The sequence below is a fragment of the Prionailurus bengalensis genome, chromosome A1 (genome assembly GCF_016509475.1).
Source record: "Prionailurus bengalensis isolate Pbe53 chromosome A1, Fcat_Pben_1.1_paternal_pri, whole genome shotgun sequence".
Lineage (NCBI taxonomy): Eukaryota > Metazoa > Chordata > Mammalia > Carnivora > Felidae > Prionailurus > Prionailurus bengalensis.
The window spans coordinates 67,472,769-67,491,948 of NC_057343.1; the positions used below are offsets into that span (position 1 = coordinate 67,472,769).

Here is a 19,180-nt window from a genome sequence, read left to right on the forward strand (position 1 = left end):
ATGTTTTCCAGTTCGGGGAATCAGAGCGTCCTATTCCCAGAGGACTGCAGGAGTCGACACAGGTAACTGCTCCCAAGAGGCAGACACTCTGCACTCTCGTCATCTTTCTTAGGGCAGAATTTCATCTGATGTCGTGAGGATCTGAGCAAGGGCCAGCTGGAGCAGACCAGGGTTCATGACCGAGGTGCTGAGGCTCAGAGGTAAACAAGCCAAGGAGTGAAACATCAAACAACTACTAAGCCTGGAAAATTCTCAGTAACCCCCACCCTGGGACCCATGCTAGCTCTTGGGGGTTGAATGATGGCTCCACCAGAAAGACACATTCAAGGCCCAAACACGATACCTACGAATGTGACCTAATTTTGAATAGGATCTTTGTAGATGTGATCAAGCTGAAGTCATGCTGGAGTAGGATGGACCCCAAATCCAGTATGACCGACGTCCTTCTAAGAGGAAAGACTCAGACGCAGTGAACACCATGTGACAAGAGAGGCAGAGACCACGGTGTTGCAGTGGCAAGCTGAGAACACCAAGGACAGCTGGCTAACACCAGTGGCTGGAAGAGGTGATGAAGGATTCCCCACAAGAGCCTTCACAAGAGCATGGCCCTGCCAGCACCTTGATTTTGGACTGGTAGGCTCCAGAAGGGTGATGATGATAGACTTCTGTTACTTAATCCATGAAGTGTGTGGTAATTTGTTATGGCAGCTCCAGAAACTGATACACTAATCTGAGCCCATGATTCCATCTTCTGAACTTTACTGAGACTTCTAATTGCTTCTGCTGTTGCCCCTCCAGCAAACATCAAGAGAGGTCTTTTAAAAATTATTTTAACCTTTATTCATTTTTGAGAGACAGAGAGAAAGAGTGCAAGCAGGTGTGGGGCAGAGAGAGAGGGAGACACAGAATCTGAAGCAGGCTCCAGGCTCTGAGCAGTCAGCACAGAACCTGATGCAAAGCTTGAACTCACGAACTGTGAGATCATGACCCGAGCCAAAGTCACTTAGCCAAATGAGCCACCCAGGTGCCCCAAGAGGGATCTTTTAAAACCATGCATCAGACCACATCACCCCTCTGCTCTGATCTATCCAATGGCTCCCAACCCACTTCCGGGCCAGCCGCCCACTGCTCTGAGCCCACCTCCCTCACACTCTCTCGCCCACAGTGCCTCAGACACACGGGTCTTCCAGACATTCTTACAACATGCGAGGTCAGTTCCTTCCTTAGGACCCTGCCGCTGGACCCCCTGCCTCAACCCCCCTCCCCCAGGTGACTGCACGGCCAGCACCTTCATGTCACTTAGGTCCCCTGAGGCACCAGCTCCCTGGGGAGGCAGTCATGGTATGCGCCACCCCCTGCCCCACACATTACCCCTGTCCCCACAAGAATGGAAGCCCCATGACGGCAGGGACTTTTACTTATCACCGCCCCGGCTCTCACACATATGGGGCACACATAGGACCCTATGCCAGGAGACTAGCAACTGGCTACACGCAGGAATGCATGTCTCGACCAGGGGCGCTCAGCTTTCCAACCACGCTTCTGTCACTAATGGAAGACGCTCTTTGGGTAAACTGCAGAAGACAAATAGAAACGAGTATGTCTCAGTCTCCCTAATTTTCAAATAATACGCTTTGATTTACGCGGAAGAAGAGGAAAACAAAAGTTCTAAGTAAAACAGCATCACTATCCCAAGCAATTTTACTAGAACAGTTATAATTTAGAACTCTGAGGCACCAATTTTATATATTTAGAGTAATATGGCCTAGAGCAGAACAGTTCCATTTCTACATGTCTGGATTCATGCCTAAAAGCAGGAATACCAGCTCTGGGCAGGACAGGGTACAAAACGAAGGAAGGAGAGGGAGTTTGGCACACACCTGAGAAGAGACCTGCTGGGAGGTCTCACCTTCAACACACCTGAGTGCTAGCAAGTCCCACAGATGTCTAGAAATTACTTACATCTTTCAATATCAGAATCTGACTTGCAGCTTTTAGGTACTGCAACTGATGAGTCACTAAGACTGTGATCTTCTCGTGCAAGGTTTGACAAATACACCTATAAATATAAAAGGTACAGTAAGCAAAAACCACGTTAATGGGGGTGCTCCAAATTGAAAAACACACATTTTCAAAACACATAGAGACAAAGACAACACACTAGTCAAAGATTTGTAGTTTAAAAACCAATATAAATACAGATACAAATCAAATACAAATGTAAATCACTGGGAACCTAACGAGGTCCTCGAATTTATCCACCAACTTGAGTCTAGTTCTGCTAAGAAATTCCAAAAAGCAGTCCAGTGAAGGAGACGCCAAGAGCTAACTAACATTTTTCCCCCCTAAAACTCAGCTTAACAATTATTTATATATTTCATGGTGAAAACACGATTGAGCAATAGTGAGATTCCAAAACCAGACTGAATGAAAATACTAGTGTTTCATCCCTGTGTATGACTGGGTGAAGGAGGGATCTAAGTTAAACAAAAATGTACATTTTTCTTAGTTTGCTAGGTAATTGATTTATGATGTAATATTAACCAAAAAAAAAAAAAATCTTAAATTCTCAGTAACCTTCTTCCCAAAGTGCATTTTCTAGACACTTTCTAGACACACTTCCTAAATACTATTAGAAAACAAAGACTGGCATGTCCTCAATTAGTGTTTACAATATCCCCACAGTCCCATCCAGAACACTAAACCATCTTTCAGTCGGACTGAAAACCTTCTGAATATGAATACGAAAGAAGAGAATCCAAGGGGCCGAAATCATAGTGGAAATCATTCAACAGCTCAAAGGACACACCAGTCCTCTTAGCCAAGAGCCCCATCAGCACTCAAGTAGGTTTTTTACAGTAACTCCTCAAAGTGCTCCTCGTTTTAAATGCACACCCCTAGGAACTGCACTCCAGCCTGCACCCCACCATGGTCCACAACCTGTCCAGGTCAGCACATAGCCTGAGACGGGGCCATCTGACCAGAGGCAGGGCCCTAGGCATATGCTCTGGGTGACAGAGCCCCTTGCACAGCAAATCTCAGGAACGTGGGCCCCAACTCAACCTGCTGATGTAGGTCAGATCAAGAGTTCTGCAGGCACCCAGACTGCAGTTCAAATCCCTCTTACTAGCCTGGCGATGTCAGATGAGCTAACGGACCTCTCTCTGAACCTCAGTTCCTTCATCTCAAAATAAGGCCGATGACAACCCATAGGTATGTTCTAAGAACACTAATCCACTCAGTCAATGTTAGGTCCATTCTCCACCTACCCTAACCCACAAGTGGCCCTTTGGTTTGGACTCAGGACAGAAAAGTCCTCAGGGGACACTTCTGAGACTGGACCTGAGATCAGAAGCAAGACCCCAGGATGTAGGTATATATACTATTATTCCATTCTTTACATCCAGGAGGATTAATGTTTCCCTTTTGAAAGGTCTTGGTGTGGCTTTTATTCCTAAGTTTCCTGAGCGAGTAAACCCCTCTTCAGGCTTAGCGTGTTTAAGGGAACTGTTACTTCTTAATTCAAAATTCCCTGCTGGCAATCCCTGAAGACAGATGTTAACCACCACATCTGATGGGTTTCTGCGTCCAAGATGGGCCAATGCAAAACTTTTAAAATGTTTTCTTCCTAACATTCCACCAAACACGAGGAAATATAAAGAGAATTACAGGGGCGCCTGGGTGGCTCAGTCGGTTAAGCGTCCAACTTCACCTCAGGTAACGATCTTGCGATCCGTGAGTTCGAGCCCTGCGTCAGGCTCTGGGCTGATGGCTCAGAGCCTGGAGCCTGCTTCCGATTCTGTGTGTCTCCCTCTCTCTCTGCCCCTCCCCCATTCATGCTCTGTCTCTCTCTGTCCCAAAAATAAATAAACGTTAAAAAAAAAAAATTTTTTTAATAAAATAAAGAAAAATAAAGAGAATTACAATGATGTTATCAGGTGATGGCTCTAAATTTTTCTAAATTATGTTTTTTAATCAAAATCTCTAGGAAAATACTCGCCAAATTTTTAACAGTAAAAATTTCCAAGCCATGCCATTAAAAAAAAAAAAAATGAAGGATCAGTAACAAGTTATTTAACCTTTATCCTGTATAAGGGCTGTGTTAAGAGGGCACATGTACTGTGGTAGAGGGGATACAAATAAGACAGTCACTACCCTCATTCACTCAATCGACAGACTTCTGTTGAGATACCAGGCACTCTAAGTGCCAAGGACATCTACAGGTCAAGAAAACAGACAACACTGTGAAGAGGGAGGCACATTAAATAAATACAGAAAGTGCACTCTTGGGTCGTGATGTATGCTATGAGGAAAAAGCAAGGTGAGGGCTGCAATCTTGGATGTAGGGGACACACGGACCATGAGCATATCTGGGGGAAACATTCCTGGAAGAAGGTACAGCAGGTGCAGCGGCTCTGGGAGAGAAACCTGCTGCGCAAAGGTGCCTTCGTGCATTCACAGTGAGTCAGGGGTAGGGGGGACTCATCAGTGCTCAAGTACAGCCCACTGAGGGCTGTGGGAAGATGAAAGGGCACAGGCCACCCCCTGGAGAAACGGGAGGGAAAGGTGGCAGCGGCATCTTCTTTGTCCTGGCACACTGGCCCGTAGGCTCCCGGACAGAAGGAACAGGATCTGTACAGACAGGCAGATAGGAGGAAGGGACACAGCTCATTCAGGACACTGCACGAGAGCCAACGTGGCCGGAGTAGGGAGTTTGCATGAGGAAGTGCTGGAAATGCAAATGGGTCAGACTGCAAAGAATATTTTTCGCCACTTGAGGATGCTGAGCTGCGCCCTGAGCATGAAGGGGGTCTGTGGAGGCCTGAGGCGGCAAAGGTGAACAGAGTAGGCAGTAGTGGGGCAGATCCAGTTAGGACAGACTCGAACTGATTACGCAGAAGTGAGGGTCTAGGGATATGGGGCTCTCTAAAATAAGACAGGATCCACCGCTCCAACAGGTTACACACGCTTCTGTTCACCCGAGGGCCTCCAACCTTCCACATGTGATAGAATCCACGTCGATGTTTACAGCATATAGTTGTAAGACTCGCAAACCTTAATAACCTTGGATATATATTCACGACCGAAGTAAACTGCTAATGGCAAGTAGAAGTGTAACTCATTCACTTTTAATACAAAACACTTCACATCTCTGAGCTTCAACACAACCGCCATCTTTCATAGTATATTGTTCAGTCCAATTTTCTAGCTCGTTGAGAACATTCTCCAGCTGCTGCTGAGTGATTTCCTAAATTGCATTCGTGCTCCCTGCCCTAAGTTTCCCCAAAGAACGTGGTTCTGATTAGCAAACAACAATTTTAACCAGCTTGCTTCTATCAAGTGTATATCCAAAGCCATTAAACCCGAAAGGTGCGAGAGGACTTTATAAATACCTCCTGGGTTCAAAGAAGAACGTGGGAGAGTTTCTGTGATAAGCACACTGATACTTGGCAATTAGAAGGTCATCTTCTCCCCTCCCAAGTGACACAAACTCAATGGCCAGCGGAAACTGTTCTTACAGCGATAGAGAGCTTGTGCGCAATACCCGCCCCCGCCCAGGTTGGGGAGACACATTTGTGAGCCCGGGGGTGGGGGGGCACTGGGGACAGGGAGGCTGGGCTACTCCTGATGCCACCGAGGGAGGGGGTTGGAATCTCTGTCACCAAACTCACTAACAAGCCACAAGGCACTTCCCTAAGGGAAAATTCATCCAGTGGCGATCAGGAAGGGATGGGCAAGGAGGTCAGATCAAAGAGCTGGAGGCCATGTCAGGTATCAGCTGCTCGGCTCTCTGCATTCTGAAAAATTCAATGCTGCCATGCTTCTTTTTTTCTTTAATTACAGTAAAATAAATAGAAGATCTACGATTTTAACCATCTTTAAGCATAGAGCTCAGCAGCATTACGGACACTCACACCGTTGTGCAACCATCACCACCACCCATCTCCAGAACTTGTCATCATCCCAAAACGAAACACTTGGTACATACACGCTCTAGGGGAGAAATGACAGGAACCCACACTCAGGGGACACGGAGTCCCAGCTCCTCTTATCCAGAACCCAGAACTGCCTCACACTGCTCTCTCTGCTAGAATCTCTTTACTTTGCTACTTGGGACTTTTTGTAAATGAACTGTGTCCTCCCCAAAATTCACATGTTGATGCCTTAAGCCCCCAATACTTTAGAATTTGGTGACAGGGCCTTCAAGGGGTAATTAAGTGAAAATGAGGCCTTGATGACAGGTCCTTATCCAATCTGACTGGTGTCCTTAGAAGAGATTAGGACATAAGGAGAAAGACACCGTGGGTGCACGTGCACAGAGGAGGGGCCGTGTGAGGACACAGCAAGGGGGCGGCCATCAGCCAGCCACGGAGAGAGGTCTCAGGAGAAACGAAGGGGCCGACACCCTGGTCTGGACTTTCAACATCATTTGCAAGAACCTCTACTTCCGTGCACACATTAGGGCTTCAGGAAATGCACTTGAAAGTGCTCACCGGCTTTAATAACAGTAAGCTAACTGTGGGGTAGATCTGGATGCCGTTTTAGCAAGAGTGAGCTCACGATGCTTCTGCATACACCAGTCTACACTCAGTCCACAGGAAGCATCAGTCACGTATGTTAGCTTCCAGTACTTACATCAGTGGTTTCACGACTGAGCAAGAGCCGATGAAAACCAATTCCCGAAACACAAAGTGAGAGCCAGGAGATAAGCTAGATTCTGGGTATCTAGTTTCAAACTCAAGTTACCCCCACATGTGGGGGCCCTTACCTATTAATTTTAAGAATCCATGAAGCAACACTCAATTATTGAAACCATCCTGTGATACGGGATAAGTCATTCTTAAACTATTCTAGACTTTACCAAGTACTTCCTAACCTACGGGATAACTAGCACAAACCAGCAAACTGCACTTCTAAATGTGCCATCAACAAAAATGATGAAGGAAAAGAACCTGGCAGCCAAGCACCACATTACCGAGTCCCATTCTTCAATTCAGAAAACCGTCCAGCATCCTCCTTATTCCACCAACAATGTCTTGTTTATCACCTACAAGTAGCAAGGGGAAATCTGCCATCTATTTCTTAACCCCCTAAAGCCTGTTCTCCACTCACCACCCCGCCCCCGACGCAGTAAGCACCGTCTGCATCTTCCCCCTTGTACCCCGAAAATGTCTCTAAAACGGATCGTCTGTGGAGGGAAGGGAGGAGAAAGACGGCCGCCAGAGCAGAAGCAGCGGAGTCTACCGAGGCGTCCAGGCTTTCCCGAGCCCTCTTCCCCAAACCCCACGCGGTTCTTAGCAGAAGTGACCGGAGCAGGCAAACTCACAGTTCAAACAAGTGCCTGCCCACTTCTGCATCCACGGCGCTGAGAGGATCGTCCAGGAGGTAGACGTCTGCGTCCTGGTACACCGCTCTAGAAACATAAAGCGCCATCAGCAGGGAGAACGCCCCACACCCCTAACCCCACCCCCTCCTCTCCAAGGCCCCACGGCGTTCAGCAACAACTCGGGTCGCGTTCACGCGGAGAGCCGCCGTAATAACGCGAGATTCGTGCTTCCCACTGCGCCCCCCCCCCCCCCCCACTCCGCGCAGCCGCAGGTGGTTTCGGGTGAGGCGCCCTGGGAGCTGCACACAGCGCTGGCGCGGGAGGGCAACCGAACCGCGATTACCTCGCGAGGTTGACCCGGGCCTTCTGCCCCCCGCTCAGTGTGGCTCCCCGATCGCCTATCACGGTCAGATCTCCGTCCTCCAAAAGCTGCAAATCCTGCACAGAGACACAAAGAAGAAAACGATGTAAAATATATCCTCCTGTCGTCCTAGACTTTCAGCACCGGTTCTTCATACGCGTATGGGATCAACTACAATAGATGATATTTCAAAGAGACAGAATTGTAACTCTGAACCTTTCCAACAAACTCAGGGCTTTTTGTTTTCATTCGGCAGCTTTTCCCCACAGTATTATGCATTTCACCATTTTAACAGATGTTTTATTGAACATCGACTGTATGTCTGGCATTGTTCTGGGCACAATGAATTTGGTTGTAGGAAGACAGTCCCTTGAGTTTCCGTGGAGGGAGACTGACAATATGAAAAATTAGCATGAGCGTAAGTCCTAAGAAGAAAAAGGAAGGCGGCTCAGGGGGAGAGGGGCAGGGGAAGTGCATCCTACATGGGGGTCAGGAAGGTCTCTGATCAGAGGGGCTTTCACAGATAAGTGCACCTGCAGAAACTGAAAAGCAGTCCATGTGCAGGAACAAGCAAGCGCAAAGGCCATGGGGCAGATGGGTGCCCAAGGTGTTGGAGGACTAGCAGGCAGGCCAGCAGAGCTAGACAGAGTGAGAAAAGAATGGGGAGAGCAAGGGCAGAGGTAAGGGGGCGGGGGGCATGTTTCACTCCCAGTGAAATGGGGAGGAGGGCATGACCTGGCTTAGGTTTTTGAGAAATCCCTCTTGCCTCTCTGTGGAAAAGAGATGGTATGGGCATCCGGTGAAGGCAGGGTACACATCAGGAGGGTTCTGCAAGAACGTAGGTGAGAGCAGGCTGTGGCTGGAACCAGAGTGAGAACAGCAGAAATGGAGAGCAGTGGTCAGGTTCCAGGCAAATTTCAAAGGTCGAGCCTGTAACACCTGTTGATGAAGGGGTGGGGTGGTGGTGGCAGAAGAGGAGCGATGTATCGTCCTCCACGTGAGAAAGGGGAAGAACTGCCTCACCGGCTACTGAGCTGGGCAAGACAGCAGATGCAACTTGAGATCGTGGTTATGGGCAAGCCAAGATGCCTACGGAGGACATCAGGTTGCAGCTGGACGTGCAAGTCTGGAGGTCTGTGCCAAGGGCTACTTGTGCAAGCTGGTGGCACACACATGACTTGGAAAGCCATGGGACTTCCTTTATCAAAGAACAAGTGTGGGGTTTTTTTAAATTTGTTTAATGTTTACTTATTTTTTTTTATTTTTAAAAAAAAATTTTTTTTCAACATTTATTTATTTTTGGGACAGAGAGAGACAGAGCACGAACGGGGGAGGGGCAGAGAGAGAGGGAGACACAGAATCGGAAACAGGCTCCAGGCTCTGAGCCATCAGCCCAGAGCCTGACGCGGGGCTCGAACTCACGGACTGCGAGATCGTGACCTGGCTGAAGTCGGACGCTTAACCGACTGCGCCACCCAGGCGCCCCTAATGTTTACTTATTTTTGAGAGAGAGTATGAACAGGGGAGGGGCAGAGAAAGAGGGAGACACAGAATCTGAAGAAAGCTCCAGGCTCTGAGCTGTCAGCACAGAACCTGACACAGGGCTCAGACTCATGAACCATAAGATCATGACCTGAGCCAAAGTCGGACACTTAGTTGACTGAGCCACCCAGGCACCCCTAAAAGAACAAGTGTGTCTTAACCAGCCAGTTTGCTGATCTCGACCTCAGCCTCCCACCCTCAGAGAAGGTTAACACCTGACCCTTGTCTTCTACTTAAGTTTGTTTGTTTGTTTGTTTATTTATTTATTTAGAGAGAGAGAGACCATAAGCAGGGGAAGGACAGAGATAGGAGAGAGAATCCCAAGCAGGCTTCCCGCTGTCAGCACAGAGCCCAGTGGAGGGCTTGAACCCGTGAACCATGAGATCATGACCTGAGCTGAAGTTGGGACACTTAAACAACTGAACCACCCAGGCACCCCGTCACATTTTTTTTTAGGTTTATTCGCTTTAAAAATGCTGAAGCACAGAGCCTGACGCGGGGCTCAGTCTCACAAACTGTGAGATCATGACCTGAGCCGAAACCAAGAGTCGGACACTTAACCGAATGAGCCACCCAGGCGGCCCCCTTGTCTTCACATTTAAGGCATGGTGATAGAGTGACTCACGAGATCTGTACAAGAAACGAGAAGAGTGGTCTGGAAAGGAAAAACAAAAGGGAAGTGTTCAAGAGACACCGAGGTGATCAGCTGAATTAAGTAGATGCTTGTTCCACACAAGCCAGGTGGAACTCAAAGCTAAGAAGAAGCTTCATGCTTTCATGTGAAGATCTGGGAATCTATCAAGTTATATATGAATATTATTTAAGAAATAAACTCAAAATGGATAAAGGACCTGAACGTGAGACAGGAAACCATCAAAACCCTAGAGGAGAAAGCAAGGGAAAACCTCTTTGACTTCAGCCGCAGCAATTTCTTACTCAACACATCTCCCAAGGCAAGGGAGTTAAAAGCAAAAATGAACTATTGGGACCTCATCAAGATAAAAAGCTTCTGCCCTGCAAAGGAAATAATTAACAAAACTAAAAGGCAGACAGAATGGGAAAAGATGTTTGCAAATGACATATCGGACAAAGGGCTAGTATCCAAAATCTATAAAGAGATCACCAAACTCTACACCCAAAAAACAAATAATCCAGTGAAGAAATGGGCAGAAAACATGAATAGACACTTCTCTAAAGAAGACATACAAATGGCCAACAGGCACATGAAAAGATGCTCAACGTCACTCCTCATCAAGGAAATACAAATCAAAACCACACTCAGATATCACCTCACACCAGTCAGAGTGGCTAAAATGAACAAGTCAGGAGACTACAGATGCTGGTGAGGATGTGGAGAAACGGGAACCCTCTCGCACTGTTGGTGGGAATGCCAACTGGTGCAGCCTCTCTGGAAAACAGTGTGGAGGTTCCTCAACAAATTAAAAATAGATCTACCCTACAACCCAGCAATAGCACCATTGGGAATTTGCCCAAGGGATACAGCAGTGCTGAAGCATAGGGGCATATGTAACCCCAATGTTTATAGCAGCACTTTCAACAATAGCCAAATTATGGAAAGAGCCTAAATGTCCATCAACTGATGAATGGATAAAGAGGTTGTGGTTTATATACACAATGGAATACTACTTGGCAATGAGAAAGAATGAAATCCGGCCATTTGCAGCAACATGGATGGAACTGGAAGGTATTATGCTAAGTGAAATAAGTCAGAGAAAGACACATGTTTTCACTCATAGGTGGATCTTGAGAAACTTAACAGAAGACCATGAGGGAGGGGAAAGGGGGAAAAAAAAAGTTACAAAGAGGGAGGGAGGCAAACCATAGGAGACTCTTGGATACTGAGAACAAACTGAGGGTTGATGGGGGTTGGGAAAGAGGGGAAGGTGGGTGATGGGCACTGAGGAGGGCACTGTTGGGATGAGCACTGGATGTTGTATGGAAACCAATTTGTCAATAAATTATATTTAAAAAAAAAAAAAAAAGAAAGAAAGAAATGAACCAATCATAGTACCTGGAGAAAAAAAAGGGAGTAATAAGAACATCCCCTAAAGGACAGGGTAACAGGTTTAATTACCTTGTATTAGAAACCTTTATTTAGATGGCTTATAATTGTCACTAAACAGGTCCTAGCATCGACAAGCAGAGTGTGGGGGAGTTTGCTGGTTACCTACCACACCTCTCAAGCATAGACTTAGGATACACAGCAACACTTTCTACGGATAAACTCTCATCTCTTCGTCTCTAACTTTGGCAAATCTGGGAGAAAGCAAGCGGCATGCTGGAATGTCCATGACAAGCATGTCCACTGATCTCCCTAAGGCTCTTTTTCCTCTTCTACAAGATGTGCTGGAGAGACAAGAATGGCTAAGCTCAAGGATGCCGTGACAATCAAAACCGTGGACAAACACCTTCTATACATAGGAAAAGGACACAAATCATCATGACCTGCTATTCGTGGCTGATACAGATTTTCTGATCAAACCAACAGTGGGCCCCCTCAGGGTGAATCACAACATGCCAAGCACACCACCAAAAGGAGAAGGGAGAGAGAGCACCCCATCCTAACCCGTTCCCTGACAGCATACAAAGACTCCCAGAATTCCCTGCATGCTCAGAGCCTAAGTGGATTACAGTAAATGAAAGGCAGCAACTGCTCAATCATGAAAATCCACTATTTCATATGGGGTTTTTTTTGCTGAGCTCAGAAGTCAACACCATCGCTTGCTTTTGGCTTTCCATTAAAAACAATGGGCCATTTTGAGATAGGCTCCCAGCCTCCACCCACCCACACAGTTTACTTGGCCTCCAAGTCACTGTTGACAGTCCTTGCAAAGTGTTCTTAGGTTTTTATGCCTTGATTTTATATTGCTTTGTTTTCCTTCTAAAATAGCACCAGACTGTGGCAGAGCAATCTTAGCCATTTTCTAGAGAAGGCACTTAAAATCCACCCTTTCACTTAGCACAGTTAGGGAATACGGAACGGACGCTCTCTGAGCCCGGTAGTAGGATTTTTGAGTGTGTTGTTGACTCTGCAAACTATGGACAAGCATCAGATGGGGAGATGGGGGAGGGGAGTGGGGACAACATTTCAAAGAATATGAAGTGAAATCTGAGTCAGGCTAATTTTTGAACCATAATTTTTCTGTTTCAGTTAAAGGAGAAAAGCCTGAGTTGAGCATAATATTTCAAATTCTCCCAATCTCCCAGTGAGAAGAAGATATTCTAATGTTAGTTACATCACAGTGACATTTAACCAACTCTTTCCTCTGTAATGGTTTTCACTAAAAAGCACACATACAAGACCAGAGGAAAGCCAAGAAACAGCGATGCTGGGTTGATGCCACCAGGCCCAAAACCTGTGTCGAGTGCCCTCTGGCAATGGTGGAGACTTCAGTAGAAATACCACTGAGCAGACTGTTGACAGTCTAGAAGAGCCAGACTCGAGGCCTGGGGGGCAAAGGAGGGCTGGATCCCGAGTCAAACAGCCTGAGTTCCGAGGCTTTGTTCCTAACATTTCTCCCATGATTGGCCTTCCTCTCGTGGCCTGTCGGCTCCCCCACCATCCTCGAGCTTCCTGAATCAGAACTCACCCTTTTCCTACTACACTCCCAAGACCTTGATTTCTCAGGAAGGGTCCACCATATTCTGCTTCATAATTTGTACACGCATGCACGGTTTATCTCCCCAGCTCCTAGAGGGTAAGATTTATGCACCAAGCCTGGTGCCCAGTTGTCTGACAGTGATTATCTCTAATCCTCACAAGCTGCAAAGAATTAGCCCCACTTCACAGATGGGGAAACTGAGATGAGGTTACATAACAGTCTGAGGACTGCCAGCTGTTAAATGGAATGGATGGAATCTGAATGAAGTTTGTCTCTATTCATAGCCTTTTACTCTTCCTTCCTCATCAAGCTGCCCCAAGTGGTTACTGAAAAATATATTTAAAAGTATATTTAAGGGCACCTGGGTGGCTCAGTTGGTTAAGCGTCTGACTTCGGCTCAGGTCATGATCTCACAGTTCATGAGTTCGAGCCCCTCGTCGGGCTCTGTGCTGACAGCTCCAAGCCTCCTTTGGACTCTCTGTCTCTCTGTCTCTCTCCCTGCCTCTTCCCTCCTTGTGCTCTTTATCTCTCAAAAATAAACAGACATTTTTTAAAGTATATTTAAAATAAAAAGTATACTTATAATATCAAAATTAAGACTTGAAGACTTCTCTATACACACACAAGTATCGATAAACTTAGTCTCTGTATTTTGATTAGCCTTATAGATCCCTTTTGTACTTATTTATTTCCTATGTCATAGGTAAAATCTATCTCAAGTGAGAGATGAAAAACTAAAGAAAAAACAATAATCATTTTACAACCGTCAATGTTATCAGAAAAGAAAATGTCCAAGCTGGCAGAAATGTAGTAAACAGAAGAAACTGTAAGCCTGTGAGCACCCCAGAGAGGCTTATAAATTCGAGTGACCTATGTGAGAAAATACTAAACTTGAATTTATCAATATTACACCTTCAAGTATGTATTACCCAAAAATGCTAAAAAGTCTTCCAATGTAAAATAGCCAGACAAATGTCATGTGATACATTGCTTATCTTCTGTTAGACACTATCTTTGTTGGTGGTTTATGTAACGTACTACGTTAGAGCACCTATAACAAATATCACCTCAAATAATGGAAGTTATATACTCAAATACCTTCTTTTCTAACATGTCATTTTATAGAGGTGATTCTACACAAAACTGGCTGCTCTTTTATTAATTAAGAGGCAGTATCTCTTCAACACTATTCTAACATTTATAGAATGCTTGTTACGTCCCTAGCAATCAGGTGCTTTAAGAAAGTTACTGCATTTCGTCCTAAAAAAATACCAGATGAGGTTGATCATCTCCATTTCATAGACGAAGAAACTCAAGCTTTGTAACCCGAATCACAGAGCTGGTAAATAGACTGAGACTCAATCCACAACTGTCTGCCTCCAGGGCCTTGGACTTAACCAGCTGTTCCCTAAACTATACTCTGTAACTTGCTACAGTGTCGCTCTGAGTATGTCATCAGTCTAAATGGATGTTGCTAAATGTGATTACTTCATATCCTCCTATTTTATTTCAGAAATATTACCTGCTCAACGACTTAAGTAAACTTCAATTAGATCTAGTGTAACACATCTAGTTGTTAGTAATATACACATAACATAAGAAATGTTGCCCTTTTTTGTTTTGTTTTCCCTCCAGATTTAGGGGAGGCTGTAAGGAGAAATCTCTATTATATTTATATGTATATACGAATTTAGAGAAAAGGACTATAATTGTAACAATAGCTACCATTTTTCAAAAACCCGGCATGTCTACTTAGTCTCGACAGAAGTCCCATATGCCCACCATTTAATAAGGAAATGGACTAACATCCCAAGTTAATTCTCGAGACTGTCTCTCTCCAAAGGCCAAGGCCTACATGCAGTCTTTGTATCTACGGGCAACATAATTCCAGGACGCCACAACTCTCTGTAGCCATCTTATGCCCATCCGTTGACACCTGGGTTCCAAGAGGAGAAAAGCAAAAGATCTCGTAACTCATCAGGTGGTTCTGTGGTTTCCTAAAGCCCTTACCAATCACTAAACAGAGGCATAGATGGCATTTCAGAACTGCAGCCAAACTTCTTGGAAATCTTCAGACCCACTGTCGTCACTTGGAGCAGACGGGAGAAGCCCAGACAGGTAACAGGATGTGTCTGAAGTGACAAGGCTGGGGCCAGGACTCCACCCTTCACTACATCTCCACGCTGGGCCTCCTTTTCTGTCCAGGAGGGAAGGAGCACAAGGGGTCCTGACCCCACATGCTGTGTCACTCAGAATAGGTAACCGTCCGTGCTTATCAACATGGAACCATGAATACAAGAATCGCACCACAGCCCGCCTTGCAGGGGCCCTTCCCTCCAGAGTCCACGTGCCCCAGAGGTGGCCCACACACTGGTCCAGTCGTCCCATGTGGTGGTGGCAAAGGCATCAGTCCCTGGGGAAAATGCTGAATGGCAGCCACTGTCCCAACACGTGCTTTTCTCCAGGGATGGTCAAATGTGGGGAGTAGAAAGGCAGGGCTGAGCTATCACCAGACCAGAAAAGCAAGGCTGTGCAAAGAAACAGGCATACACTGGCCTGGCTCTTCGGAATCTGCTTGGAGCATCAGGAGTTAGGCTTGAGGAAGGTGAAAAGAAAATGCCTGTGTTCTGTTCATTGCATACTCCACACCCCACCTTCTTCAATTGTCCCATTTAAAAAAATATATCACATAATTTACTCATTATAATAAGTGACATCTATTTGGGCTAAAATAAGTTTAATGCCCCTGTTTTCAGGAATGCTCTCCCAGCCTCTGTGGCAACGGAATATAATTTCTCGTGTTAGGGGCCAAGAGTTAAACATAGCATTTACAACTGGCTCAGTGTTGAAGGAGGCAAGTTAAGGCAAAAACTTTTCCTTTTCTATCTTATGTGAAAACGCTGTTCCTGATTGGAGCACATACGTATCTGTCTGAATGTTCTTGGACACACAGAATTTCAGTACTTTCCTATTACTCTTAAAAATTCTTCTTCCTGGACACTCACAGCACCTCTATTTAAATCATTTAGGGGCGCCTGGGTGGCGCAGTCGGTTAAGCGTCCGACTTCAGCCAGGTCACGATCTCGCAGTCTGTGAGTTCGAGCCCCGCGTCGGGCTCTGGGCTGATGGCTCAGAGCCTGGAGCCTGTTTCCGATTCTGTGTCTCCCTCTCTCTCTGCCCCTTGCCCGTTCATGCTCTGTCTCTCTCTGTCCCAAAAATAAATAAACGTTGAAAAAAAAAAATTTATAAATCATTTAAAGGGCAGTTACATTGGGCACCTAGGTGGCTCAATCGGTTAAATATCTGACTTCGTTCAGCTCAGGTCATGATCTCATGGTTCCTGAGTTCGAGACCCACACTGGGTGAGCATGAACTCTGCTTTGGGTGAGCCAGAGCCCAGGTGAGCCCCGCTCCTCTTTCCCTCTCCCTCTCTCTGCCCTTTGATAACTTGCACGTGCATTCTCTCTTTCTCTCTCTGTCTCTCTAAATAAATAAATAAATAAATAAATAAATAAATAAATAAATAAATAAATAAATAAAATATAAATTAAATTAAATAGTAGTTATGTCGAACAAGGTTGTCTAGTAGTTTATGAGCTGAAAAGGCAGTGGTGTAAACATGAGAAGGAAAACTTCAGCTCCTGGTACCCAGTTAGGGTTGTAATCTTCACACGTGCACAACGTCAAGGTACATGGACCACACGGTGGCCTCTTCGGCCCCTCGCTCCCAGCAGTCATCGCGTTGAGGAGACTCACCCTCGTGGTATCACATGCCATGTCCACAAGTACTTGATGACCGTCTGCCTAAGGAACTTCTCCAGTTATATCTGAATTAACTGTTGCTACTCTGTGTACATGCCTGTTGTATGCTCAAAGTTGACGTCCTCGAATCCAGCTCTGGATGTTAATTGCTGCATCATCCCCATTTTTCTAAATGCTCCACAACACCGTTCCTGGAGCGGAGCTGACGTCCTACCCTCGCCCACCAGGCTTACAGGTGGGCTACTGGGGCCACTGCCTCTCGGCGTCTGGCTTCTCACCGGTGTCAGTACTGTCAGTACAGTCAATTACCCAACTTTAAAAATCGCTCTTCCTTATAAACTCCCTCTGCTGGGAGGCGTCATGGCCCCGTGAAGCATGGAATCTGGGGTCATGAAAAATCTGAACTTGAAGCATGGAATCTGGGGTCATGAAAAATCTGAACTTGAAGCATGGAATCTGGGGTCATGAAAAATCTGAACTTGAAGCATGGAATCTGGGGTCATGAAAAATCTGAACTTGAGCTGCAGATGTTTACATGAATTGTTTCATCTCTATAAGCCTCAGTTCTAGCAACTATAAAATGAGGGTGGTGCATGCCATCAAAAGCACTGGTAAAAGATTAAAAACTGGTATGTGTGTGTGCGTGGGTGGGTGGGTGGGCAGATGGGTGTGTGTGCGCACGCACGACAGGCAAAAGAGTGATTAGCGCGTGGACTCCAAATAAATGGCAGTTATCACCACTGCTTTCTCCCTCTCCTTACACAGTATACACCATTGAACAAAAATCTCGCTCACCACTGCTAACCTGATGTCATTTCTGAAAACACATAATCTCTCATTAACAATGACCCAGGGGAAAGAAATAGAAGCCCATTAAACAAGCAATTATGTTTTGTCCACATCATAAAATGCTACTCGCCTGATAAAATCTATCATGTTCAAGCCATTGTTCAAGCAAAATTACTATTTCCTCACTACACTGGCTGGGAGCCTTCAATTCCATACCTTTAAAAGTCTGTCCTGGCCTTTTCCACACAGTATAAAAGAACAGTCGGATGTCCAGCCTGCATCGAGCAGACCCCAGGGAGAGCCCTTTATCGCCATTATCCACTGATTTTTATAACCCAAAGGGAGTCACGTAATATTTATCACTATGGACCGTTTTGTTTTCCTTTTTGCTAAATTATACTGTCCTATCAAGTAAGTTCAGTTTTTATCATTCATTCATCAATTTTATTTAAATCCCAAGTACAGTTCAACATTTCATCTCGCCATTTTCTGCAAAAACAATGATGTAGTATTCAAAATAAATTTGAAAACATTTCCTTTTCTTAAAATAATAAATCGCAAGTTAAAAATCAAGTGGAGAGGAAACCTAGAGACTAAAAGGGACCCCAGATATAAATCAGCCAAGAGCAAAGTACAGACCTGATGTGGGATCTGACTCAAACCAATGGCTGACCAGGTTTCCTGCTGAGATAATTAACGAAATGTACATGTGGACTAGGGCAGTGATGATATTAAGGACCTGTGGTCACTTTTCAAGGGTGATAACATGGTTTCTTTTCAGAGGACTTCTTATCTTTTAGAGATAATGAAGGAAACACGTGCAGACGAACTACAGGAGGGCTACGTTCTGCATCAGAATAATTCGGGGTGTGGGTGAGGCTGGCAGAGGGCAGGGGGAATGGTCAGCCTTACTCCTCCTCCCCCAGCAGAGCATGGTTAAAGCTGGGGGATGGGTACATGAGGGCTCTTTACGCTACTCGTTTTTTTTTATAACTGTCCATTTAAAAAGTGCAAAGTGAATAAAACTTCACAAAACAAGAGAAGCATCCTGTGATCCTCATGACATCAGGATTAAAACAGCAGTGCCTCTGTGCAGTTACATGTGGTGCGTCTGCCCACAAGACCAGCTTGAAGTATTAAATAATGTCCAAAGAGCTTTCAAAAAAAAAAAGGAACTCAACCTTGTCATTTCAATCAACACTATTATTACTTGAAATTCAAAGGTGTGTAACTCAAAAGTCCTTACCTTTCTCAAAGCGCAAGCCTTTATGACTTTCTCGTATCGTTCCTTTTCATACTTCTTCCCAAATAAAATATTACTCCTCACAGTTCCTGCAAACACCCAGGGCTGCTGAGAAACATAGGCGATTCTTCCGTGCACGCTGACCAGCCCCTGGCTCCGGGGCAGCTCCCCCAGCAGGGCACTTAACAGCGACGACTGAAACAGATTGGAAACAAGCAAGTGTGTGCCAGCAGCACTGGGCACAGACAAGCCGCTGCTATTCCCAATCCCGCCTCCCCCAGCCCCGGGGTCTGATACACATCAGAGCGCTTCCACTTAAAACAGACTCAAGTACAGCCCTGGAAAGTGCAATAATAAATGTGAATGCTCGGAGGGCACCTGGGTGGCCCAGTCAGTTAAGCGGCTGACTCCGGCTCAGGTCATGATCTCGCAGTCCGTGAGTTCGAGTCCCGCGTCAGGCTCACTGCTGTCAGCCTGTCAGCGCAGAACCCGCAGGGTATCCTCTCTTCCCCTCTCCCAAAAATAAATACGTA

General features: G+C 45.8%; 1 protein-coding gene across 1 annotated transcript in view; it reads right to left on the reverse strand.

Annotated features, from left to right (window-relative positions):
* ABCC4 (ATP binding cassette subfamily C member 4) overlaps positions 1–19,180 on the reverse strand; it is a 264,370-nt gene that overhangs the window by 141,960 nt on the left and 103,230 nt on the right. The window contains exons 11-14 of the mRNA XM_043581644.1: positions 18,651–18,842; positions 7,671–7,765; positions 7,328–7,414; positions 1,963–2,059 (exon numbers count right to left, since the gene is read on the reverse strand). Of these exons, the coding sequence (XP_043437579.1) occupies positions 1,963–2,059; positions 7,328–7,414; positions 7,671–7,765; positions 18,651–18,842 (471 nt within the window). The remainder of the gene's footprint in view (positions 1–1,962; positions 2,060–7,327; positions 7,415–7,670; positions 7,766–18,650; positions 18,843–19,180) is intronic.